The sequence below is a fragment of the Panulirus ornatus genome, chromosome 54, assembly GCF_036320965.1.
Source record: "Panulirus ornatus isolate Po-2019 chromosome 54, ASM3632096v1, whole genome shotgun sequence".
In the NCBI taxonomy this organism is placed as follows: domain Eukaryota; kingdom Metazoa; phylum Arthropoda; class Malacostraca; order Decapoda; family Palinuridae; genus Panulirus; species Panulirus ornatus.
In genome coordinates, this window is record NC_092277.1 from 2,560,527 (window position 1) to 2,588,122 (window position 27,596).

The 27,596-nt window shown below is 40.7% G+C and overlaps 1 protein-coding gene across 5 annotated transcripts in view; it reads right to left on the reverse strand.

Moving 5' to 3' along the window:
• Window positions 1–3,520: 3,520 nt before the first annotated feature.
• The window catches only part of LOC139765353 (2,5-dichloro-2,5-cyclohexadiene-1,4-diol dehydrogenase LinX-like), a 95,415-nt gene continuing 71,339 nt past the window's right edge, over window positions 3,521–27,596 (reverse strand). For 4 of the 5 annotated variants that reach the window (XM_071692730.1, XM_071692731.1, XM_071692734.1 and 1 more), the window contains exons 6-7: window positions 6,301–6,477; window positions 3,521–3,646 (exon numbers count right to left, since the gene is read on the reverse strand). In XM_071692730.1, the coding sequence (XP_071548831.1) occupies window positions 6,319–6,477 (159 nt within the window). In that variant the 3' untranslated portion in view covers window positions 3,521–3,646; window positions 6,301–6,318. Of the gene's footprint in view, window positions 3,647–6,300; window positions 6,478–13,325; window positions 13,437–27,596 lie in introns of those variants that run through there. The other variant, XM_071692732.1, reaches the window with a different exon arrangement.

Genomic DNA, 27,596 nt, shown 5'->3' on the forward strand with positions numbered 1-27,596 from the left:
CTTTCGATTTATTAATAATGTCAACATATTTTTTTGGATGTTTTATTGGTCACCACATGTTTCTTGTATGTTTTATAGATATTAAAACACATGTTCTGTTTTTGTTGCAATGAGGTTAACTTGTTTGGTTGTCGCTTTGATATGAAAAATGGTTGTTTAGCTCTTGAACACACATGTATTTAGGGTTTTGTAATGATAATGTAGAGAGGCTTTGGCTGTTGTTATGATGTCAAAACACATTTGCTGTATGTTTCATCTATGTCAAGACGTGTTTCTTGAATGTTTTACTGATGTCAACAAAACTTTTTCTTTTTTTAATGATGTTTTATAGGTGTGAAAACACATATCTTTTTGTTGGAAAGAGGGTAACACAACTTCTTTGGCTGTCGTTTTAGCTCCTGAACACACTTGTTCATTGGATTTTGGAATATAGAGGCTTTGGCTTCTTTAATGATGTCAACACATGTATCTTGGATGTTTTATTAATGTCAACACGTTCTTATGATGTTTTATTGATGTCAAAACACATACTTTAATTGCAATGAGGTTAAAACAACTTCTTTAGCTGTCGTTTTGATATCAAAAAGGGTTATTTATCTCTTGAATGCACATATTCTTTGGATTTTGTAATGATGTCAAAGTAGAGGGGCTTTGACTGTTGTAATGATGGCTAGACATGTTTCTTGGACGTTTTATTGATGTCAGTACAAATGTTCTGTTTTACTTGATGTTAAAAACTTGAGCTATTTTCATATAAGAAAGTGTTGTTTAGCTCTTAAACGCACATACATTTTGGCTTTTGTAATGATGTGGAGGTAGAGGGGCTTTGGCTGTTGTAATGATGGTAACATGTTTCTTGGATGTTTTGTTTATATGAACAAAACGTGTTTGCTTTTTGTAATACCAACCAAATTTCTGTGGCTGCTTTAATAATGTAAACAAAAGATTTTTGGCTTGAGTAATGTCAACGTAGAGCGGCTTTGGCTGTTCTAATGATGTCAACACATGTTCCTTGGATGTTTTATGTAAACACATGATTCTTGGATGTCTTATTGATGTCAAAATACGTTCCGTTTTTGTTCTGATGAGGGAATCACAACCCATTAGTCTAACGTTTTGATATAAAGAATGGTTGTTTAGCTCCTAAACGTACTTATTCTTTGGATTTTGTAATGATGTCACCGTAGAGGGGCTTTGGCTGTTTTAATGATGCCATGTATTAATTGATGTCAGCACTTGTTTCATAATTTCAGAACATTTTCTGTTTTATTTGAAGAGTATAAAGCAACTTCTTAGGCTGTCGGTGAGATACAAAAATAAATGTTGTTAGGTCTTCAACGCACTTTTTTTTTTTTTTGGGGGGGGGAGGGGTTGGTAATGATGTGAATGTACACGGTCTTTTCCCGTTGTAATAATGTCAACATATGTCTCTTGTATGTTTTTTTCTGATGTCAACACGTTTCTTAGATGTTTTATTCATGCAAACAAAACGTTTTTGCTTTGTAATACTTAACCAATTTCTTTGGCTGCTCTAATAATGTAAACATAAAAGTTTAATGGCTTTTGTAATGACGTACCTTGGAGGGGATTTGGCTGTTGTAATGACGTCAACACATGATTCTTGGATGTTTTATTGATGTCAACACATGATTCTTGGACGTTTTATTGATGTCAAAACACGTTCTGCTTCTGCTCCAATAAGGGTAACACAACTTCTCTCGCTGTCGTTTAGATATTAAAAAAAAAAAAAAATGGTTTAGCTCCTGAACTCACTTATTCTTTGGATTTTGTAATGAGGTCAAGGTAGAGAGAGACTTTGTTTTAATGTCAACAAGTGTTTCTCGTATGTTTTATCGATGCAAACGAAACGTTTTTGCTGTTTGAAAAATACGAACCCAATTTCTTTCGCTGCTCTAATAATGTAAACATACATACTTATTGGCTTTTGTGATGATGTCAACTTGGAGGGGGGTTTGGCTGTTGAAAATATGTCACGATAAGATTCTTGTATTTGTTGATGTCAACACATGATTCTTGGATGTTTTATTGGTCAAAACACATATTCTGTTTTTGTAGCAATGAGGGTAATACAATTTCAAATTTCTTACACATGATTCTTGGATGTTTTATTGGTCAAAACACATATTCTGTTTTTGTAGCAATGAGGGTAACACAATTTCAAATTTCTTTGGCTGTCGTTTGATATCAAAAATGTTTGTTTAGCTTGTTAGGTTGTTTAGGGATAAGTCAACCTCATAGTTGGCAGCAGGCTAAGAGCTGCGAGATGTTGTTCCGGCAACATTATCTGATAAACTGGCGATGGAGAACTGGTCTGCGAAACAGGGAACAGAGATCCAAGCTCGAGTGCATGGCGGCCCAGCAGGTGACGCTGCTACGCTGCCCTTACAATTCAAAATGGCATCAAGTGATTGTAAGGGGTGCAATGAAAGAAGGTAGTCCGTCCCCACTTTATTATAAAGAAGCATCCTTTCGCGGGAGAAGGGAATCATGACTATCTCAGTTTGACTCCTGCCTCCAACTGCTGAGCGCTCTCACACTAACAGGTGCCCGCCGCCCAACTATCGTACCACGCACTAAACCCTACATCCCTTCACGAGATTTTGGTAACTAAATGTGACACTTTGTTGCAACCAAAACTAAAAACAAATCAACAAAAAAGAGAGTGAAATTTAGCTTCGAAAAGGAATAAGACAAATATACACACAAATCTCTGCTTATCAGCAATACACTTCCTTTACATGCGAGCAGAACAAAAATGACAAAACAAATTAGTGTGTTTACTCTTCCCAGGAGCCACCACAAACATAATCTTGACATGTGCGGGCCGGTGTCTCACGGTAGGGGTGCCGCCGTCTGAGGCTGGGTGTCGCGACAACTGGGGGCAAAACCGCTGCTGGTGGGTACTGTCCTTGATCAACGGGTGTCGTCGGGATCGGCGAAACCCGGGGCCATAGGTTAAGTCGGTTTTGCAGACAGGTGGCTTCACCTGCACTACCATACCCAACCTGTCCCACACCTTCGAAGCGACGTCCTCCACGCAGTTGGGATGCCCACGGACAGCTGGGGCAGCGTAGCAGTGTCATCTGCTGGGCTGCCCTGTACGACAGCCTAGCTCTCTGCTCTGGCCCGCTCCCTGTTTCGCAACTGTCTTCCTGCTGCCAGCTGTGCGGGTGACTTATCCTCCTTAGGGGTGGTGTTGAGATATTGGGGCATAGCCTGAGTTGCTTTGCTGTTGTGCAGGCTACCTCCAACACCAGTGTTGCCCCTCAACACCTATTTAGCTGCCTTTACCACTGCTTCAGCGCATCCATTGGACTGGTGGAAGTGCGGGTGGAAATGCGGGTCATGATTCCCCATTTTCTTTTTAGAAACCTTCCATTTCCTTGGGTGCGCCCCATCTCCTGAAGAAGGTGAGCAGCCTTGCCATAACTTGGGATTTTCCTGTGTAAGTTCGAATCCTACTCACTGTGCCATGTAAGAGGTGCAATAAAAGCAAGCAGTCCATCCTCATTTTATTAAAGAACTATCCATTCACAGGAGAGAGGTGGCATCATCTCCATCTGAGTCTGACTCCTGCCTCCTTGGCAACTGCCTACCGCCCAACCATCGCAACACACACCAAACCCTACAGTGATAGACGAATTAAAAGAAAGTGTGTGAACTTAGTGTGGCATAGAAACAAGTTACATTCAATTAAACAGACTTTTGGTATTAACGACCACTCCTTCCCCAGAAAAGGGAAATAAGTCTGCTCAGGATACAAGGAAAAATTTATGCAAGAATGTTCACTTAAAGAGGGAAGGAAGTGACTGAATGCAGAATAAGTGAAGAGCAAGAGGGTTTCAGGAAAGTTAGGAGATATGTGGAATATGCTTTTATGGAGGAGACGACAGTGGGAAAGTATTCTCCAAAAGGTAATTAGTTGTATGCAGCTTTTATGGATCTGGAGAAATCATTTGACAGTATAACAGAGTCGAGTGGAATTCTTTATGGGATGCACAAAGGATATAAGGGATGAGAGACAACTGTTGGATGATGTGAAGCATTATATAGAGGAGCATTTGCATGTGTAAGAGTGAATGGAAGGCTGGGATACATGTGGATGTGAGGCAGGGCTGTATGACATCACTTAAGGATGGAGTGATAAGAGACATGAAAGCAAAACTATGGAAAGGAGCTGCAGAGATTGAGTGCAGCTGTGAGGTATGGTGGCTAGTGCAAGTAAAAGAAAAGTAATGGTGTTTCAAAGGAGAGTGAAAATACAGATCTTTCAAAAACCTAGAGAGTGAAAAAGAAAATGTACTAAGCTATTTTGGTGAAGGAATTTAAGTATTTTGAAGCTGTCTTGGGTAACTTTGGTAATATGGAAGAGCAACAAGGGTAGAAGAGACAGTGGGTCCCTTAATAGAATAATAAAGGGTATGGGTGTATGGAAATAAAGAGAGGATTTAGGGACAGCACAGTCTTCCCAACTCTGACCTATGTAACCGAAACATAGATGATTCAGAGGTCAAAACCCCAGGCTGTGGAAATGAGACATGTGAGAGGAGCATAAGGTTTGTCTCAATGTAATGAAAAAATGATGAATGTATGAAAGTTGCAGTTTGGCAGGGAATGCAAAGGAAACTAATTGCAGTGTTAGAGAGGGTGAAACGTAATACTGAGGGGGTTTGAGCATGTGAAAAGAATGCAAGATGGGTAGTCTACATATAGAGTGTATGAGAGTACAATTACATGGGTTGGTGTGAGAGGAAGACCACCTGTGACATGGGGAAATAAAGTGGAAAAATACTAAGGGGAGAAAAATGGGGGAAGACTGTGTGGTACAGCATATGTGAGGGAGGCATGTAAAGATGGGGATAAGTGGGAACTCTCTGGTCATGGGCACTCCCTTGATTGGAGTTCCCGGAGGGAACAGGCATCAAAGATATAGTCAGCTAGATAGATAGATCCCTTGCATCAAAACTACTGACATACCACTCATCTCCAAAAACATTTGCCTGTCTTCATTAGTCCTCTTTTTGCCTAGGGTATAAGCTCCATTAAATGCCCACCTCTTGTAATCCACTTTCATTTTTGCCCATATCAATCTGGGGCACACTTGCTTATACTTAGCTCTCTCTTTGCCTCTTAACATGCAAACACAACTTCTGGTCCATTATAATGACATGAGCAAAAGTCTGATGGATGGGAGAAGAGAGGACATTGTTTTTTTATTTTGCAAAATTTTGTCATTAAAGTAGTAAGTCAAAATATAAAACAAAACATTGAAAAAATTAAGCAAAGAATTTTTAACCAACAGAAAATTCAAAGTAACTGCAAATGGAGATGCATCTGATGTACTGTCTAGGATACTGCAAAAGACTGTTCTTGCCACAATACTCTTTGCAATTTTTTTTTTTTTATACTATTCGCCATTTCCCACGTTAGCGAGGTAGCGTTATGATCAGAGGACTGGGCCTCTGAGGGAATATCCTCACCTGGCCCCCTTCTCTGTTCCTTCTTTTGGAAAAAAAAAAATGGTTGTCAAGTTGCTGCCCTCTGACACAGGCAGCTGTCTCTTCTTTCTACCTTACTGACACATGAACTAACGGCACTCTGTCCACAGACACACAATCTCTGTCATACATAACACTTGAAAACATTTAATTCACACAGCCATTCTTCATAACCCTAGATTTTCCTGTGGTGAGCACTATGTGCTAGCCCTGCCTTTTGGCAAAATGGTAGGAGCAACATCTAGATGTATTTTATGAATATTTAGGTAGGAGCATTAGTTATAAACTGTAGGTAGAAGCAGTTGGTTTGGAACATTAAGCAGGGGCATTAGGTAGTAGTCAATTGCCTGTTAAGGGTGAGTCACAAAAAGCTAAGAAGTGGCACAGGAGTTCACTTGTTATAAAACAGATGGGGATCAAGAAAAACTTTAAAGAGACCTTGAAATTATCTACAGATGGCAGATAAGAAATTGTTTTAATTATTGAGAAATCTGAACACATTTGTCATAAGAGAGATTACATTACTGCACTGCAATAGTGCAATACACAGACACTACAGGAAAAGAAATAGCAAATTAAGCAATCATCAGAGATTTGGGAGCAATCATCAGTGAGAAACTTTAATTCGAATTGACTATTGAGAAGATAGTGCTTTCAAGCTGAATAATGAGGAAAGATATTAAGAATGTTTGCACTAAGATACTTAATTCCAGTCTACTGATGGGAAAAAGGAGTTGGTATTACCAATCCATTAACTATAACAGATATAACACCTCTATACCTGCTTAGCGCATCACTATCAACGTGGACACATGATGGAACGACCACCATCAATGGGCAGAGTAACACCAGTGATGAAAGAAGCATTGTCAGAAGCCAGAAATACAACACCTCTTGCCACCTCATCTACTTCTCCAACTCGACCCATGGCATGTGTTGTTTTACTATGCTCGAGAAACTGTGAAAAGAAGTATCTGACTTTATAATTAGTAAAATATAAGGATATACAAATTTAGAAATGAAAACTTACTAAAATTTCAAGTAAAAATATTCACAAGTCCTACAAATAACTACCTAAAAAAAATCTACCTTTCCAAACATGCAAAAAAAAGTATTACTCTATAATACCTTTCCTCTCCCAGTGGGCAAAATGGAGCTGCATAATCTATGGCAGATTGGTTTGTAAACATAGCTGTATATACTTTTACCATATTCTGCCCCCGGTAACAAATACAAGCAAAATTTCTAAATGTGAAAATAATATCTACTCAGCGATATTCTGAATCTGCCCAGGTGACATGCAAAACCTATTAGATAATGATATTATGCACAAGTTGGGCCAAATTAGATAAATTCACTGGCAAATCTTATTGCTGAAAAACTTCTACATTTTAATAGGCAAGTAGTTATTTATCTTATTTATTATACTTTGTCGCTGTCTCCTGCGTTAGCGAGGTAGCGCAAGGAAACAGACGAAAGAATGGCCCAACCCACCCACATACACATGTATATACATACACATCCACACACGCACATATACATACCTATACATCTCAACATACACACATATATATACACACACAGACATATACATATATACACATGTACATAATTCATAATGTCTGTCCTTATTCATTCCTGTCGCCACCTCGCCACACATGAAATAACAACCCCCTCCCCCCGCATGTGCATGAGGCAGCGTTAGGAAAAGACAACAAAGGCCACATTCGTTCACACTCAGTCTCTAGCTGTCATGTATAATACACCGAAACCACAGCTCCCTTTCTACATCCAGGCCCCACAGAACTTTCCATGGTTTACCTCAGACGCTTCACAAGCCCTGGTTCAATCCATTGACAGCACGTCGCCCCCGGTATACCACATCGTTCCAATTCACTCTATTCCTTCCACGCCTTTCACCCTCCTGCATGTTCAGGCCCCAATCACTCAAAATCTTTTTCACTCCATCCTTCCACCTCCAATTTGGTCTCCCACTTCTCTTCGTTCCTTCCACTTCTAACACATATATCCTCTTTGTCAATCTTTCCTCACTCATTCTCTCCATGTGACTAAACCATTTCAAAACACCCTCTTCTGCTCTCTCAACCACACTTTTTATCACCACACATCTCTCTTACCCTTTCATTGCTTACTCGATCAAACCCCCTCACACCATATATTGTCCTCAAACATCTCATTTCCAGTACATACACCCTCCTTGGCATAGTTCTATCTATAGCCCACACCTTGCAACCATATATCATTGTTGGAACCACTAATCCTTCAAACATACCCATTTTTGCTTTCCAAGATAACGTTCTCGACTTCCACACATTCTTCAACACTCCCAGAACTTTCGCCCCCTCCCCCACCATATGATTCACTTCCGCTTCAATGGTTCCATCCACTGCTAAATCCACTCCCAGATATCTAAAGCACTTCACTTCCTCCAGTTTTTCTCCATTCAAACTTACCTCCCAGTTGACTTGTCCCTCAATCCTACTGTACCTAATAACCTTGCTCTTATTCACATTTACTCTCAGCTTTCTTCTTTCACACTACCAAACTCAGTCACCAGCTTCTGCAGTTTCTCACCTGAATCAGCCACCAGCAAGTAGTAAGAACAGTTATCCATGGGGTAGTGGAGAAAGAATTCTACTCCACCGTAATCTCTGTGTGATGTGGAAGGCAACTAAGCGGATGGAAGTGTGGGGCTGAAAACACCTGTTCTTGTACTGCAATTTCTAAAAGAGGGAACAGAAGAAGGAGCCCAGCTAGGAATGTTCAACCTCCTTGAAGGTTCAGTCTAAATGTATTTGGATGTAACTAAGATGAGAAAAGAGAAAAGATAGGTAATATGTTTGTGGGATGAAACTTGGACATTCTGGTTAAGGGGAAGAATGGTCTGTAACATAAGCTATGGAAGGAGAAACACTACTGCTGAAGCACAAGCTGTGGGAGTATGTGAAAAAGTGTAAGAAGGTACAATTGATGTGGGTAAAAATGAAAGCTTATGCACCTGGCCATGAGAAGAAAGGTTATCAGAGGTAAGTTCTTTGGAAGCAAATGAATGGTTGTGTCAGTAGTTTTGATGTGAGAGGCTGGGTTTTAATGACAGGTAATTCAAATGGTTGGTAACGTAGCAGTTGAGGGTACAAATTGGAAATTTGGGGTGTTCAGTACTATAAATGGAAATGGTGAAAAGCTTGCAGAGCTGTGTGCTGAAAAAGGACTGGTGACTTTGAATACCTGGTTTTAAGAGAGGGACATGCACAAGTATGTGAATAGGAAAGATGGTTAGCAGCATTATCAAATTACATATCAAATGACAGGCATGTAAAAGAGACTTTTGGATGAAAATGTGCTAAGAGGAGCAGCTTGTGTAGGCGAGCGTGAAGGTTTATAGAGGTTTCCAAAGAAGAGGAAACAATATTGGTGAGAACAGAATGGCAAGAGTGAGGTTGGAAAAAAGACATGTGAAGAAATACCAGGAGACATTCTGTGTAGAATAGCAAAGGGTGAGAGGAAATGAAGCAGGGGGAGTGGGTGAAGTACGGGAGGTTCTCAGGGAAGCAGTGCTGGGCATGTGGAAGAAATACATGTGGCATGCGGACGGTGGGAGATGGGCGGATCAGAAAGTATGGTGAGTGGTGGGATGAAGTAAAGATGACAATGAAAGAAAAGAGAGGCATTTGGGCTGCACTCAAAGGGAGGATAGTGTACAGGATTGGAGTATGTACAAGAGAAAGTGGCTGGAGGTCAAGAGGATGGTGCATGGGTTGAAAAAGGGAGCAAATGACAGATGGGTGAGCCAATATCAGTAAACTTTAGAAAGAATAAGATGATGTTTTGGAAGGATGTTAATAATGTGAAAAAAAGAACAAATAGGAACAGCAGTGAAAGGAAGGGGGAGTGGTAACTAGTAGTGATAAAAAAGGAGATGCAGAGAGCATCTTGAAGGACTGTTCAATGAGTCTGAATGATAATGTGGCGGACTTAGGGTGTTTGGGTCTGGGTGTTATGTGAAGTGAGAGTCATGGAGAGTAGTTTGGTGCAGAGCCAAGAGGTGGTGAAAACTGTAAAATCAAATGTGACAGGAGGGCTGGAGTGGATAGTATTGCAGTTGAATTTATTAAGAAAGGGGGTAACTGCATTGCTGACTGGTTGGCAAGGGTTTTCAATGTGTGTATGCATCATAGTATGGTGCCTGAGGATTGCCAGCAGAATGCATGTATAGTTCCAAGGGGGAAAGACAAGGGAGGTAAAGGCGAGTGTTCAAACTACAGAGGTATAAGTTTGTTGACTGTACCTTGTAAGTTGTATCGGAGGATACCGAGTGAGAGGTTGAAAGCATGTAGAGAGCATCAGATCCGGGAAAAGCACTGTGGTTTCATAAGTTGTACAGGACGTATGGATCAGGTATTTGCTTCATAGAATGTGTTTGAGAGATATACTTAGACAAACAGATGTATCTATAAGTGGTATTTGTGGATCTTGAAAAAGCATATGATAGGGCTAATAGAGATGTCTTGTGGAAGGTCTTAAGAATATATAGTGTGGAAGCAAAGTTGCTAGAAGCAGTGACAAGTTTTTATCAAGGGTGTAAAGGCATGTGTAAAAGTTGTTAGAGAAGAGAGTGAACTGTTCCAAGTGAAGGTTAGTCTGCAGTAGGGGTGTTTAATGCCATGATGGTTGTTTAATTTGTTTATGGATGGGGTGGTGAGGGAGGTAAATGCAAGTCTTGGAGAGAGGGATGAGAATGCAGTCTGTGGGGGATGATAGGGCCTGGGAAGCGAGTCAGTCGTTCTCTGATGATGATACAGCACTGGTGGCAGATTCAAGTGAGAAACTGCAGAAACTGATGATTGGAAGAGAGTCTGAAAGGAGGAAGTTGAGAGCAAATGTATATAAAAGCAATCTTATTAGGTTTTGCATGATTGAGGGACAGGTAAGTTGGCAGGTGTGAGTTTGAATGGAGAAAAATTGGAGGACATGAAATGTTTTATAGATACCTGGGAGTGGATATGGCAGCCAATGGCTTCATGGAAGCAGAAGTGAGTCATGGTGGGAGAGGGGATGAAGGTTCTGGGAGTACTGCAGAATGTGGAGAGAAAATGCTATCTGCGGCAAAAATGGGTATATTTGAAGGTATAGTAGTCCCAACAACATCATATGAATGAATGTAAGGCACAGGCTATAGATATGGCTGTGTGGAGGCGGGTGGATGTTTAGGAAATAAAATGTTTGAGGACAATATATGATGTGAGGTAAATGTTTGAGGACAACATATATGATGTGAGGTGGTTTGATCAGATAAGTAAAGAAAGGGTAAGAGAGATGTGTGGTAATAAAAAGGGTGTGGTTCAGGGAGCTGAAAAGGGTGTGCTGAAATGTTTTGGACATATAGTGAGAATCAGAGAGGAAAGGGTGATAGCGGTGCTGGCGGAAAAAATTCGCGTGCCCTACTTACAGTGTGATGCATCATACAGAATATCAATAAACAAGTAAAACAGGTACTCACCCCCCCCTTAGTACTTCATATGACATCCCTTCACCTTAATACAATCCTGAAGGCTCTTGGGAACAGATGCTACAAGATGCTGAAGGTATGTAGGGTCAAGGTTGTCCAAATATCCTGGATGGCAACCTGGAGTTTAGGAATGCTGGGTGTATCCCACTCACACAACTATGACTTTACAATCGACATCAAGTTCTCAACAGGGTTAAAGTCAGGTGAGTTACCTGGCCAGTCATGACTATATGTCATAAAACAAAATGCAAACCAGTCAAGTATCAATTCAGCAGTGTGGCACGGTGCACCATCTTACATAAAAAAATGTCACAACCAGTCTTCTCAAAACACAATAGCTCCAGGTATCATTCATAGTCAGATTTGGAGGTAAAAACACAAGACTTCCAACACCATTATAGCCAAAAGCCCCCAAACCATAAGTGAGTCTGGAAATTTTACAGTTGCTTGAATGTCCTTAGGGTCATAAATGTTACGAACAAGCCTCCAGTAACTTTGCCTCTGGCTGCCAGTAACATCATATGTAGCCTCAACAGACCACAACACTTTCTTCCATTTTTCTTTGTCCAACTGCAAACATTTCCAGGCAAATATGAGTCTGTTCTTGCGCAATACATCTCTTGAATTTCAAGTTACCATGAAGCCGGCTACAAATAGTATGTACTGACACATAACAAAGTAGCCTAAGGTTGTCTTCCTGTAACTGTTGTGGATTCTCGTCTACTTGATGCTGGATAATCTTCAGAGTGTGTTGGGAAGAGATATGAGGTTGTTTAGGTCACTTCTCTTGGGTAAGAAGTCAATGCCAACACTGTCAATGAAGCACTTTGTCCATCTTTGCATACTTCGTAGTGCCAGCCCTATAGTTTCAGCTATTTCTTTATCACATTTCTCTGCTTTGTACAAGGGTACAATAGCAGCAATATCCTCTCTAGTCAAGACAAACCCACCACAAACCACATGTGGGTAGGGTAAAAAAGAGGATTTCAGGGGGACAACAGAAAAAAAAAATTGACCCACCACAATAGCTCCAGGCAGACAGACTACTACCTGTTGCTATCCCAACGTCCATGAGCTGCCCCAGTATTTTTCGTCACTTCAAAGTAATGTTTTGGAGGTATGATACAAATGGGCAAAAAGTACATGTGCAGGCCCTATCATGACAGTTTTTTCTACCAGGACTGTGTCAGAAGTAGAGGGAACAAGGCGAAAGGGGAGACCAAACTGGAGATGGAAGGATGGATGAAAAAGATTTTGAGCAATTGGGATCTGAATATGGTGAATGGTTCAAGGCTTGCATGGAATAGAGTGAATTGGAACAACCGAGTACTGGGGTCGATATGCTGTCAGTGCACTTAACCAGAGCATGTGGAGTGTCTGGGAAAAACCATGGAAATGTCTGCAGGACCTAGCTGTGGATACGGTGCATTACACGACAGACAGAGAATGAGTGTGAGCATATGTGGCCTTTCTTCATCTGTTCCTTGTGCTACCTCGATAACACAGGAAAGGGTGATCAAGTATATCCTTTCAGCCATGCTCAACCAGTATCTACAGGGCCAACAATACAACATTACTATTCCTACCAATAAACATTCAACTTTGTGATTAAATCTATGTGTATGGGTTCAGAAAGATGATGTCATGCATTACAAATCTTCTGGACTTCTAAAACAAACCAACAACTATCACTAAATACTTAACTATGTACTCATCTAACATCTTTAACTAATTTCACATTCACATGGGGTGGTTCAAACACACACATTCATCAATTTTGGGAACTATATCTGCAGGACTGGAGTCAGAGTGAGAAGTAGCCTTAAAAGATAATGGATGTGCTAATTATGTGTCCTTGAACTCTAAGGATGCATTTCAAACTTTTCCCAACAGAACGATGTCATAAAAAAGTGGATGTATTGATTATGAGTAACTGAACTCCCAGAAAGTATTTCCAACAGAAGGATGGCAACAGAATTCTTTCCTTCCATACCAAATCCCTCATACACCACCTCATAACTTTCTTCATTCCATCTAGTCATACCACATGATCCTATCCAATAATTCATTTCCACATCTTGGTTTCTTGTTAATTCCAACCAAATGCAAAAAAAAGATGGGACACAGTGAAAGGAAGCCCATGACACCTATTTGCTAAAACTTAGGGAAAATCTTTGAGGAGAGCAAGAAATGCCAGTTATCATTATGCATATGAATACAGAAATTCTTTGTAAAATATTCAGCATACACTAAACTGAAATTAGAGTATGTCTTACCTGTCATACCACTTGAAAAAATATACTTAACAGACAACATCTAACATATTGCAACAACAATGGCACCTGAAGTGCATGAGCAGAGTTACGGGGAGACACTTGTGGCCCACACTGGAAGAGAAAGGGATGTGAGGGAGACATGATATTGACATAGAGTTAAGAGTGAACGGTTCTTTGAAATTTGCAAAAAGAGTGATAAGTCATGGTAAGAAGACGTCTGGAAGTACTTCTACAGAAACAAAGAGGTGGATGTATGGAATAAGCTAAGTGATGACTGTGAATACAAACTAATTTAAACAGATGCAAGAGAGTATATTACAAATATGTAATTATGAACATGAGCATAATTATCAGTTACCTACTTGTACTGTATGGGAAGCAATCTCTACACTAGGGAGAGGCCCCATTTCTTTAATATTCTTCACTGACATAAAACTTCTTGAACAAATTTAAACAGATGAAAGACAGTACATCAAGAATATGTAATTATGAACATGAGCATAATCTTTAGTTACCTTCTTGTACTGTATGGGGAGCAATCTCTACACTAAGGAGAGGCCCCATTTCTTTAATTTTCTTCACTGACATAAAACTTCTTAAACTTTTGTATGCTGTCTCCATTAACCATGTCCTCAGTCCTTTTATTCCATTCATCCACTTCTCTTATAATGTAAGAATACCTATTTACATCTTTTTTCAATAAATTTCTCACTTGATTCTACGTTATGTCCTCTAATAGCCAAATCCTTGCTTCTCTCAACGAACTATTGACTTTATATTTCACTGCTCTTTTCTAAAAACTTATAGGTTGTGATAAGGTTACCCCTCACTCTTTTCTCTCTCATAGTGGAAAAGTTAAAGCCTTTCCTGTAACTCAGCTTTCTTAATTTTGGAATCATCTTTGTTGTCCACCTCAGGACCTTCTCTAATTGCACTTTGTGCCTCTTTAGGTGTGGTGACCACACCTGAGAAGCACATTCTAGTTTTTGCTTTATGCTGGATAGTAACAGCTTGCTAAGTCTTTCCTCATCCATATACCTGAAAGATATTATTATTCAATAACACATAGTTTGTCTCCACTATTCTCCTATAGTGGGTTTCTGGCAACAGTTAGGGATGATGTCAACTCCCAAATCCTTTTTACACTGAAGCTTATTTCTTGCTACATAAGAATCATAGTGAGGCCTTCTTTCACTTTGTTCCATCCTCATTACTTTACACATGCTCACATTAAATTTCATCAACTATCAAACCAACAAGGACCCTTTGTAAGTAAAGGCAATCCACCTTACTTTTGACATCTTAATGACCTTTGCATCATCAGTATCATATTCAGGTAGGAATCCTTACATGTGGATGAATAATGTGCATAGATTAAGAAACAGAACACAACCCAGTGGCAATCTGCTGGTAACCCCAAGCCATTTAGAGATGGCTCCTCCAGTGATCAACTTCCTTAATCAGCCTCTTATGCAGTCCAGATACAAATGCTCCATCCAGTCTTCTGTTTTCCAAGACAATACTCACTCTCTTGTAGAAATCCCTTTTCCCAGAAAAGATGGGCTCTGCCTCTCAACTAGGCAATTCCTCCATTTAGTTATCTTTTCCAGATCTTACTTATCTTTTTCCAGAATACAAACCACACTTGTAAGTTAAAACTGGTCTATACTTCTATGCCTGTTTCCAGTCTTTATCCTTATAGACAGGTATGGTGTGTGCCTTTCTTCACTCCCTTGGTACTTTGTCTCTTTCCAGTGAAATCATGAACAGTATTTCAGGAGTTTTTTTTCTAGCTTATATGCACACACTTTCCAGACATGTGGAATTTCAACTGTACACCATGAGCCTTCTCTGGGCCAAAATTATTTAGTATATTGTTAATGTCTTTTCAAGATATCACAATGTTTTCTAAAGCCTTCTCCTCATTTCATCTCACTGGTGTTGGGGCTATTTGATCTTCCATTATGAAAACACTTTTGAAATTGTTACTCAGTTTTTCACATATCCTTATATCATCCTCTACAATTACTCCCTCTGAATCTCTTAGCATGATAATATATGGAAAAGTTTTGGATTTTCTCCTACCTTGTCCACAATATTCTTTACAAAATCTTTATGTTCCTCCTTTCTTATACTGCTATATAAGGAATGATTAACCAATAAGAGTTGTTGAAAGCAGTACAATAGATACATCTAAAAGCAGATAATAAATATTTTGCTAGAAATCCACTCCTGACATTATTTGTGCTACCCTAGTTGCATGAAAAGTTTACATTGTTTTCTCTTTGAAATACAAATTTTTCTATTCTTACCACATTAATCTACGAGTTTTTCACTTTTTTTATAAAACTATCTCAAACAGCCTCAAAAGGAGCCAACAGTCTCTTGCTGCTTGTATTCTTTGCTCCCTCATACCTCATAAATGCTAACTGACTGGAGTTCCATCAATAACCACCACTGCACATCACAAAGCTCCCCTGCTTTCTGACACCTTTTAATAAAACATTCTTTCCTATTTCTTACCATTCCTCCTGTATTTGAGGTTAGAATTACCCATGTTCCTACTACTCCATTGTAAATTTCATAGATCCTTACAAAATAACTCCTAGTTCCTGTCTACAGAACTTCATTTCCTCATTTACCAAACACTCAAATTTGAGCACTGTTATATTTATTCAGTATACTTTATCGCTGTCTCCCGTGTTAGCGAGGTAGCACAAGGAAACAGACAAAAGAATGGCCCAACTCACCCACATACAAATGTATATACATACACGTCCACACATGCACATATACATACCTATACATTTCAACGTATAAATATATATACATACAAAGACATATATATATATATATATATTATCCCTGGGGATAGGGGAGAAAGAATACTTCCCACGTATTCCCTGCGTGTCGTAGAAGGCGACTAAAAGGGGAGGGAGCGGGGGGCTGGAAATCCTCCGCTCTCAATTTTTTTTAATTTTCCAAAAGAAGGAACAGAGAAGGGGGCCAGGTGAGGATATTCCCTCAGTGGCCCAGTTCTCTGTTCTTAACGCTACCTCGCTAACGCGGGAAATGGCGAATAGTTTGAAAAAAAAAAAAAAAAAATATATATATATATATATATATATATATATATATATATATATATATATTATCCCTGGGGATAGGGGATTAAGAATACTTCCCACGTATTCCCTGCGTGTCGTAGAAGGCGACTAAAAGGGGAGGGAGCGGGGGGCTGGAAATCCTCCCCTCTCGTTTTTTTTTTTTTTTTTTTTTTTTTTTTTTTTTTTTTCCAAAAGAAGGAACAGAGAATTGGGCCAGGTGAGGGTATTCCCTCAAAGGCCCAGTCCTCTGTTCTTAACGCTACCTCGCTAATGCGGGAAACGGCGAATAGTTTGAAAAAAAAAAAAAAAATATATATATATATATATATATATATATATATATATATATATATGTGTGTGTGTGAAAGAAGAAAGTTAAGAGTAAATGTGAATAAGAGCAAGGTTATTAGGTACAGTAGGGTTGAGGGTCAAGTCAATTGGGAGGTGAGTTTGAATGGAGAAAAACTGGAGGAAGTGAAGTGTTTTAGATATCTGGGAGTGGATCTGGCAGCGGATGGAACCATGGAAGCGGAAGTGGATCATAGGGTGGGGGAGGGGGCGAAAATTCTGGGAGCCTTGAAGAATGTGTGGAAGTCGAGAACATTATCTCGGAAAGCAAAAATGGTTATGTTTGAAGGAATAGTGGTTCCAACAATGTTGTATGGTTGCGAGGCGTGGGCTATGGATAGAGTTGTGCGCAGGAGGATGGATGTGCTGGAAATGAGATGTTTGAGGACAATGTGTGGTGTGAGGTGGTTTGATCGAGTAAGTAACGTAAGGGTAAGAGAGATGTGTGGAAATAAAAAGAGCGTGGTTGAGAGAGCAGAAGAGGGTGTTTTGAAATGGTTTGGGCACATGGAGAGAATGAGTGAGGAAAGATTGACCAAGAGGATATATGTGTCGGAGGTGGAGGGAACGAGGAGAAGAGGGAGACCAAATTGGAGGTGGAAAGATGGAGTGAAAAAGATTTTGTGTGATCGGGGCCTGAACATGCAGGAGGGTGAAAGGAAGGCAAGGAATAGAGTGAATTGGAGCGATGTGGTATACCGGGGTTGACGTGCTGTCAGTGGATTGAATCAAGGCATGTGAAGCGTCTGGGGTAAACCATGGAAAGCTGTGTAGGTATGTATATTTGCGTTTGTGGACGTATGTATATACATGTGTATGGGGGTGGGTTGGGCCATTTCTTTCGTCTGTTTCCTTGCACTACCTCGCAAACGCGGGAGACAGCGACAAAGCAAAAAAAAAAAAAAAAAAAAAATATATATATATATATATATATATATATATATATATATATATATATATATATATATATATATATATCTTTTCTTTTCTTTCATACTATTCGCCATTTCCCGTATTAGTGAGGTAGCGTTAAGAACAGAGGACTGGGCCTTTGAGGGAATATCCTCACCTGGCCCCCCTTCTCTGTTCCTTCTTTTGGAAAATTGAAAAAAAAACGAGAGGGGAGGATTTCCAGCCACCCGCTCCCTCCCCTTTTAGTCACCTTCTACGACACGCAGGGAATACGTGGGAAGTATTTTTTTTTTTTGCTGTCTCCCATATATATATATATATATATATATATATATATATATATATATATATATATATATATATATATATATATATATATATATATATATATATATATATATATTATTTTATATTTTTTTTTATTATACTTTGTCGCTGTCTCCCGCGTTTGCGAGGTAGCGCAAGGAAACAGACGAAAGAAATGGCCCAACCCCCCCCATACACATGTATATACATACGTCCACACACGCAAATATACATACCTACACAGCTTTCCATGGTTTACCCCAGACGCTTCCCATGCCTTGATTCAATCCACTGACAGCACGTCAACCCCGGTATACCACATCGCTCCAATTCACTCTATTCCTTGCCCTCCTTTCACCCTCCTACATGTTCAGGCCCCGATCACACAAAATCTTTTTCACTCCATCTTTCCACCTCCAATTTGGTCTCCCTCTTCTCCTCGTTCCCTCCACCTCCGACACATATATCCTCTTGGTCAATCTTTCCTCACTCATTCTCTCCATGTGCCCAAACCACTTCAAAACACCCTCTTCTGCTCTCTCAACCATGCTCCTTTTATTTCCACACATCTCTCTTACCCTTACGTTACTCACTCGATCAAACCACCTCACACCACACATTGTCCTCAAACATCTCATTTCCAGCACATCCATCCTCCTGCGCACAACTCTATCCATAGCCCACGCCTCGCAACCATACAACATTGTTGGAACCACTATTCCTTCAAACATACCCATTTTTGCTTTCCGAGATAATGTTCTCGACTTCCACACATTCTTCAAGGCCCCCAGAATTTTCGCCCCCTCCCCCACCCTATGATCCACTTCCACTTCCATGGTTCCATCCGCTGCCAGATCCACTCCCAGATATCTAAAACACTTCACTTCCTCCAGTTTTTCTCCATTCAAACTCACCTCCCAATTGACTTGACCCTCAACCCTACTGTACCTAAAAACCTTGCTCTTATTCACATTTACTCTTAACTTTCTTCTTCCACACACTTTACCAAACTCAGTCACCAGCTTCTGCAGTTTCTCACATGAATCAGCCAACAGCGCTGTATCATCAGCGAACAACAACTGACTCACTTCCCAAGCTCTCTCATCCCCAACAGACTTCATACTTGCCCCTCTTTCCAAAACTCTTGCATTTACCTCCCTAACAACCCCATCCATAAACAAATTAAACAACCATGGTGACATCACACACCCCTGCCGCAAACCTACATTCACTGAGAACCAATCACTTTCCTCTCTTCCTACACGTACACATGCCTTACATCCTCGATAAAAACTTTTCACTGCTTCTAACAACTTGCCTCCCACACCATATATTCTTAATACCTTCCACAGAGCATCTCTATCAACTCTATCATATGCCTTCTCCAGATCCATAAATGCTACATACAAATCCATTTGCTTTTCTAAGTATTTCTCACATACATTCTTCAAAGCAAACACCTGATCCACACATCCTCTACCACTTCTGAAACCACACTGCTCTTCCCCAATCTGATGCTCTGTACATGCCTTCACCCTCTCAATCAATACCCTCCCATACAATTTACCAGGAATACTCAACAAACTTATACCTCTGTAATTTGAGCACTCACTCTTATCCCCTTTGCCTTTGTACAATGGCACTATGCACGCATTCCGCCAATCCTCAGGCACCTCACCATGAGTCATACATACATTAAATAACCTTACCAACCAGTCAACAATACAGTCACCCCCTTTTTTAATAAATTCCACTGCAATACCATCCAAACCTGCTGCCTTGCCGGCTTTCATCTTCCGCAAAGCTTTCACTACCTCTTCTCTGTTTACTAAATCATTTTCCCTAACCCTCTCACTTTGCACACCACCTCGACCAAAACACCCTATATCTGCCACTCTATCATCAAACACATTCAACAAACCTTCAAAATACTCACTCCATCTCCTTCTCACATCACCACTACTTGTTATCACCTCCCCATTTGCGCCCTTCACTGAAGTTCCCATATATATTATCCCTGGGGATAGGGGATTAAGAATACTTCCCACGTATTACCTGCGTGTCGTAGAAGGCGACTAAAAGGGGAGGGAGCAGGGGGCTGGAAATCCTCCCCTCTCGTTTTTTTTTTTTTTTTTTTTTTTAATTTTCCAAAAGAAGGAACAGAGAATTGGGCCAGGTGAGGGTATTCCCTCAAAGGCCCAGTCCTCTGTTCTTAACGCTACCTCGCTAATGCGGGAAATGGCGAATAGTTTGAAAGAAAAGAAAGAAGAAATATATATATAGTTTTTTCTTTTTTTTTTTTGCTTTGTCGCTGTCTCCCGCGTTTGCGAGGTAGCGCAAGGAAACAGACGAAAGAAATGGCCCAACCCACCCCCATACACATGTATATACATACATCCACACACGCAAATATACATACCTACACAGCTTTCCATGGTTTACCCCAGACGCTTCACATGCCCTGATTCAATCCACTGACAGCACGTCAACCCCGGTATACCACATCGACCCAATTCACTCTATTCCTTGCCCTCCTTTCACCCTCCTGCATGTTCAGGCCCCGATCACACAAAATCTTTTTCACTCCATCTTTCCACCTCCAATTTGGTCTCCCACTTCTCCTCGTTCCCTCCACCTCCGACACATATACCCTCTTGGTCAATCTTTCTTCACTCATTCTCTCCATGTGCCCAAACCATTTCAAAACACCCTCTTCTGCTCTCTCAACCACGCTCTTTTTATTTCCACACATCTCTCTTACCTTTACATTACTTACTCGATCAAACCACCTCACACCACACATTGTCCTCAAACATCTCATTTCCAGCACATCCAACCTCCTGCGCACAACTCTATCCATAGCCCACGCCTCGCAACCATACGATTTCCACACATTCTTCAAGGCTCCCAGGATTTTCGCCCCCTCCCCCACCCTATGATCCACTTCCGCGGGAAATGGCGAAGAGTTTGAAAGAAAAGAAAGAAGAAATACATATATATATATATATATATATATATATATATATATATATATATATATATATATATATATATATAATTCTTTTTTTTTTTGCTTTGTTGCTGTCTCCCGCGTTTGCGAGGTAGCGCAAGGAAACAGACGAAAGAAATGGCCCAACCCACCCCCATACACATGTATATACATACGTCCACACACGCAAATATATATACCTACACAGCTTTCCATGGTTTACCCCAGACGCTTCACATGCCCTGATTCAATCCACTGACAGCACGTCAACCCCAGTATACCACATCGATCCAATTCACTCTATTCCTTGCCCTCCTTTCACCCTCCTGCATGTTCAGGCCCCGATCACACAAAATCTTTTTCACTCCATCTTTCCACCTCCAATTTGGTCTCCCACTTCTCCTCGTTCCCTCCACCTCCGACACATATATCCTCTTGGTCAATCTTTCCTCACTCAGTCTCTCCATGTGACCAAACCATTTCAAAACACCCTCTTCTGCTCTCTCAACCACGCTCTTTTTATTTCCACACATCTCTCTTACCCTTACGTTACTTACTCGATCAAACCACCTCACACCACACATTGTCCTCAAACATCTCATTTCCAGCACATCCAACCTCTGCGCACAACTCTATCCATAGCCCACGCCTCGCAACCATACAACATTGTTGGAACCACTATTCCTTCAAACATACCCATTTTTGCTTTCCGAGATAATGTTCTCGACTTCCACACATTCTTCAAGGCTCCCAGAATTTTCGCCCCCTCCCCCACCCTATGATTCACTTCCGCTTCCATGGTTCCATCCGCTGCCAGATCCACACCCAGATATCTAAAACACTTTACTTCCTCCAGTTTTTCTCCATTCAAACTTACCTCCCAAATGACTTGACCCTCAATCCTACTGTACCTAATAACCTTTCTCTTATTCACATTTACTCTTAACTTTCTTCTTTCACACACTTTACCAAACTCAGTCACCAGCTTCTGCAGTTTCTCACATGAATCAGCCACCAGCGCTGTATCATCAGCGAACAACAACTGACTCACTTCCCAAGCTCTCTCATCCACAACAGACTTCATACTTGCCCCTCTTTCCAAAACTCTTGCATTCACCTCCCTAACAACCCCATCTATAAACAAATTAAACAACCATGGAGACATCACACACCCCTGCCGCAAACCTACATTCACTGAGAACCAATCACTTTCCTCTCTTCCTACACGTACACATGCCTTACATCCTCGATAAAAACTTTTCACTGCTTCTAACAACTTGCCTCCCACACCATATATTCTTAATACCTTCCACAGAGCATCTCTATCAACTCTATCATATGCCTTCTCTAGATCCATAAATGCTACATACAAATCCATTTGCTTTTCTAAGTATTTCTCACATACATTCTTCAAAGCAAACACCTGATCCACACATCCTCTACCACATAATTCATACTTGCTGCCCTTATTCATTCCCGTCACCACCCCGCCACAAATGAAATGACAACCACCTCCCCTGCGTGCACGCGAGGTAGCGCTAGGAAAAGACAACAAAGGCCACATTCGTTCACACTCAGTCTCTAGCTATCATGTATAATGCACCGCAACCACAGCTCCCTTTCTACATCCAGGCCCCACAAAACTTTCCATGGTATACCCCAGATGCTTCACATGCAATGGTTCAATCCACTGACAGCACGTCGACCCCGGTATAACACATCGTTCACATTCACTATATTCCTAGCAAGCCTTTCACTTCACCCTCCTGCAGGTTCACGCCCCGATCACTCAAAATCTTTTTCACTCCCTCTTCCACCTACAATTTGGTCTCCCACTTCTCGTTCCCTCCACCTCTGACACATATATCCTCTTTGTCAATCTTTCCTCATTCATTCTCTCCATGTCAACAAACCATTTCAAAACACCCTCTTCTGCTCTCTCAACCACATTCTTTTTATTACCACACATCTCTCTTACCCTTTCATTACTTACTCAATCAAACCACGTCACACCACATATTGTCCTCAAAAATCTCATTTCCAACACATCCACCCTCCTCCGCACAACCCTATCTATAGCCCACGCCTTGCATCCATATAACATTGTTGGAACCACTATCCCTTCAAACATACCCATTTTTGCTTTCTGAGATAATGTTCTCGCCTTCCTCACATTTTTCAACTTTCACCCATCCCCTACCCTGTTACTCACTTCCACTACCATGGTTCCATCTGCTGCTAAATCCACTCCCAGATATCTAAAACACTTCACTTCCTCCAGTTTTTCTCCATTCAAACTTACCTCCCAATTGACTTGTCCCTCAACCCTACTGTACCCAATAACCATGCTCTTATTCACATTTACTCTCAACTCTCTTCTTTCACACACTCTACCAAACACAGTCATCAGCATCTGCAGTTTCTTACCTGAAGCAGCCACCAACGCTGTATCATCAGCGAACAACAAGTGACTCACTTCCCAAGCTCTCTCATCCACAACAGATTGCATACTTGCCCCTCTCCAAAACTCTTGCATTCACCTCCCTAACAACCCCATCCATAAACAAATTAAACAACCATGGTGGCATCATGCATCCCTGCTGCAAACCGACATTCACTGAGAATCAATCACTTTCCTCTCTTCCTACTCGTACACATGCCTTACATCCTCGATAAAAACTTTTCACTGCTTCTAACAACTTGCCTCCCACACCATATATTCTTAATACCTTCCACAGAGCATCTCTTATTAAACTCTATCATATGCCTTCTCCAGATCCATAAATGCTACATACAAATCCATTTGTTTTTCTAAGTATTTCTCACATACATTCTTCAGAGCAAACACCTGATCCACACATCCTCTACCACTTCTGAAACCACACTGCTCTTCCCCAATCAGATGCTCTGTACATGCCTTCACCCTCTCAATCAATACCCTCCCATACAATTTCCCAGGAATACTCAACAAACTTATACCTCTGTAATTTGAACACTCACCTTTATCCCCTTTGCCTTTGTACAATGGCACTATGCATGCATTCCGCCAATCTCAGGCACTTCACGATGAGCCATACATACATCAAATATCCTTACGAACCAGTCAACAACACAGTCACCCCCTTTTTTAATAAATTCCACTGCAATACCATCCAAACCCGCTGCCTTGCTGGCTTTCATCTTCCGCAAAGCTTTTACTACCTCTTCTCTCTTTACCAAATCATTCTCCCTAACACTCTCACTTCGCACACCACCTCGACCAAAACACCTTGAAACTGCCACTCTATCATCTAACACATTCAACAAACCTTCAAAATACTCAGTCCATCTCCTTCTCACATCATCACTACTTGTTATTACCTCCCCATTAGCCCCCTTCACCGATGTTCCCATTTGTTCTCTTGTCTTACACACTTTATTTACCTCCTTCCAAAACATCTTTTTATTCTCCCTAAAATTTGATGATACTCTCTCACCCCAACTCTCATTTGCCCTCTTTTTCAATTCTTGTACCTTTCTCTTGACCTCCTGCCTCCTTCTTTTATACATCTCACAGTCATTTGCACTATTTCCCTGCAAAAATCATCCAAATGCCTCTCTTTTCTCTTTCACTAATAATCTTACTTCTTCATCCCACCACTCACCACTACCCTTTCTAATCTACCCACCTCCCACACTTCTCATGCCACTAGCATCTTTTGCACAAGCCAACACTGTTTCACTAAATACATCCCATTCCTCCCCCACTCCCCTTACCTCCTTCATTCTCACCTTTTTCCAATCTGTACTCAGTCTCTCCTCGTACTTCCTCACACAAGTCTTCTTCCCAAGCTCACTTACTCTCACCACTCTCTTCACCTCAACATTCTTCTTTTCTGAAAACCTCTACAAATCTTCACCTTTGCCTACACAAGATAATGATCAGACATCCCTCCAGTTGCACCTCTCAGCACATTAACATCCAAAAGTCTCCCTTTCCTGCGCCTATCAATTAACACATATTCCAATAATGCTCTCTGGCCATCTCTCCTACTTACATACGTATACTTATGTATATCTCTCTTTTTAAACCACATATTCCCAATCACCAGTCCTTTATCAGCACACAAATCTACAAGCTCTTCACAATTTCCATTTACAACACTGAACACCCCATGTACACCAATTAATCCCTCAACTGCCACATTACTCACCTTTGCATTCAAATCACCCATCACTATAACCCAGTCTCGTGCATCAAAACTGCTGACACACTTACTCAACTACTCCCAAAACATTTGCCTCTCATGATCTTTCTTCTCATGACCAGGTGCATAGGCACCAATAATCACCCATCTCTTACCATCCACTTTCAGTTCTACCCATATCAATCTAGAATTTACTTTCACACAGTCTCTCACATACTCCCACAACTCCTGTTTCAGGAGCAGTGCTACTCCTACCCTTGCTCTTGTCCTCTCACCAACCTCTGACTTTACTCCCAAAACATTCCCAAACCACTCTTCCCCTTTACCCTTGAGCTTCATTTCACTTAGAGCCAAAACATCCAGGTTCCTTTCCTCAAACATACTACCCATCTCTCCTTTTTTCTCATCTTGGTTACATCCACATACATTTAGACACCCCAATCTGAGCCTTCGAGGAGGATGAGCACTCCCCGCGTGTCTCCATCTTCTGTTTCCCCTTTTAGAAAGTTAATATACAAGGAGGGGAGGGTTTCTAGCCCCCCACCCCAGTCCCCTTTAGTCGCCTTCTACGACACGTGGGGAATGTGTGGGAAGTATTCTTTCTCCCGTATCCCCAGCATTGTATGACCACTTTTTCCAGCAGGAATGTCATCATACTTTTTCTCATTATCCATACTCATAAGTGTAAAGATAAGATCTAGCAATGATGGTGTATCAGTCCTTCTCATCCTAGAGTGCTCACTGATTTGATGTTAGAAGAAACTTTCCTGCATACATTAAAATTTGTGTTTCCATAATTCCCTATCACCAAGAGAACCTCAGTGCTCCCAGGCTATCTTTTCATAATTGAAATCCCCCATTATTAGTACCTTACCATTTCTGAGAAGTAAGCATTTTACTGCTTCATGTACCATTCTAAATGTTCCTTCATTATCACTCTACTTTTGTTGCAGATCATTACAATGCCTTAGAGAATCATCATAAAATTAACACCATTATGATTTCTCCCCTATTGTCACTCTTCCCATAATGTATTGTCTAAATGAGCCATCCTCCAGCCTTCTTTTAAACTTAAGACTCCATGAGTGCAGAGCTCCCACTCCTGGTGTACAGTATTTTTTTCTTCTTTATGTTGGAGGCTTCAGTCACAGACAAATGTCCACATCAAGACTGAACCTAAGTTGAAATATACAGGATTATGAAAGGGAAAAAGAGAAGTAAAGTATTAACAAATTTTGAAAAGTGAAAAACCTATCTTTTACAATGAGTTACATCATAGTTATTGGGAAAAAGACAAGTTCCAAAGCTTCAAAGTGTGGAAAGAAACCATTATCAAATGTCCACACAAGTTACCAACAACCACACAATAATCATGAAACACAATAGCCTGCCAAGTATTGTGTGGTCTACTTAGTGGTGGGAGCACAAAAGCAGCAAACTCTTGGGAGCAAAATCTAAAGTAATACCAATAGAAGAGGGAAAATGAACCACCATTGCAGCAGGGGTAAGCAGGTCAAGTTTTAAATCAAAACACATTTGAATTGACTGTGTCAATTAAGGATGAAGAGGTAGAACCACCCCAGATATCATAGCAATACTCCATATGAAGGTGCACCAATCATTTGTATAAGCAGAGCAACTGTTCAGAAGAAAAGAAATCACGATATCTTAAACAGGACTCCCAGTTTCTTTGAGGCATACCAAGTATGTCCACTGAGTCAAGAGGTGAAATTACGAAAATGTTAAAGAAAAGAGGAAAGTTGTGAGGAATTTTTGACAGAGATGGGTAGAAACTGGGTCTTAGAGGCATTAAACTTTAGAAGATCTCCTCTACCTAAATGAGGTCCAGTCCAATTCTGGGCTTATTGAAGAAGTTGTGTCTGAACAAGATGAGAGAAGGAGCAGAATTGAAGAATATGAAGGAATGCAGCATCGAGTCATCAGCGTATGACTGCATTTGGTTATTTGTGGAAGAGAAGAAATCACTGACAAAAGAGACAAAGTGTAGGGGACAGGACAAACACCACTGTTGATGGAAAATAGGGGGTGGGAGGCTAAATCCATCAACAACATGGACAGAAAATGGCTAAAGATGAAGCAGAGTGAGTGAGGGGAGCTTAAAGATGAGACCACGATACAACATCCTGTCAAAAGCTTTGGATATATTGAAGGTAACTACATAGGATTCCCCAAAGTCTTTCAAGGGTGATGACCAAACATTAGCAAGATAGGAAATATATCACCAGTGGATCTCACCTTATGGAAACCATATTGGTGATCAGAGAGAAGACTGTGAGATTCAAGATGCCTAAGGCTGTGGGCCCAATATGCCTGGTCCCTTGCCTGAATGGCCTCAGAATAGGAATGGTTGAACCATGGATTAAGAGAAGAGTTTGTCTCGAAGGAAAAGAGGATAAATGCA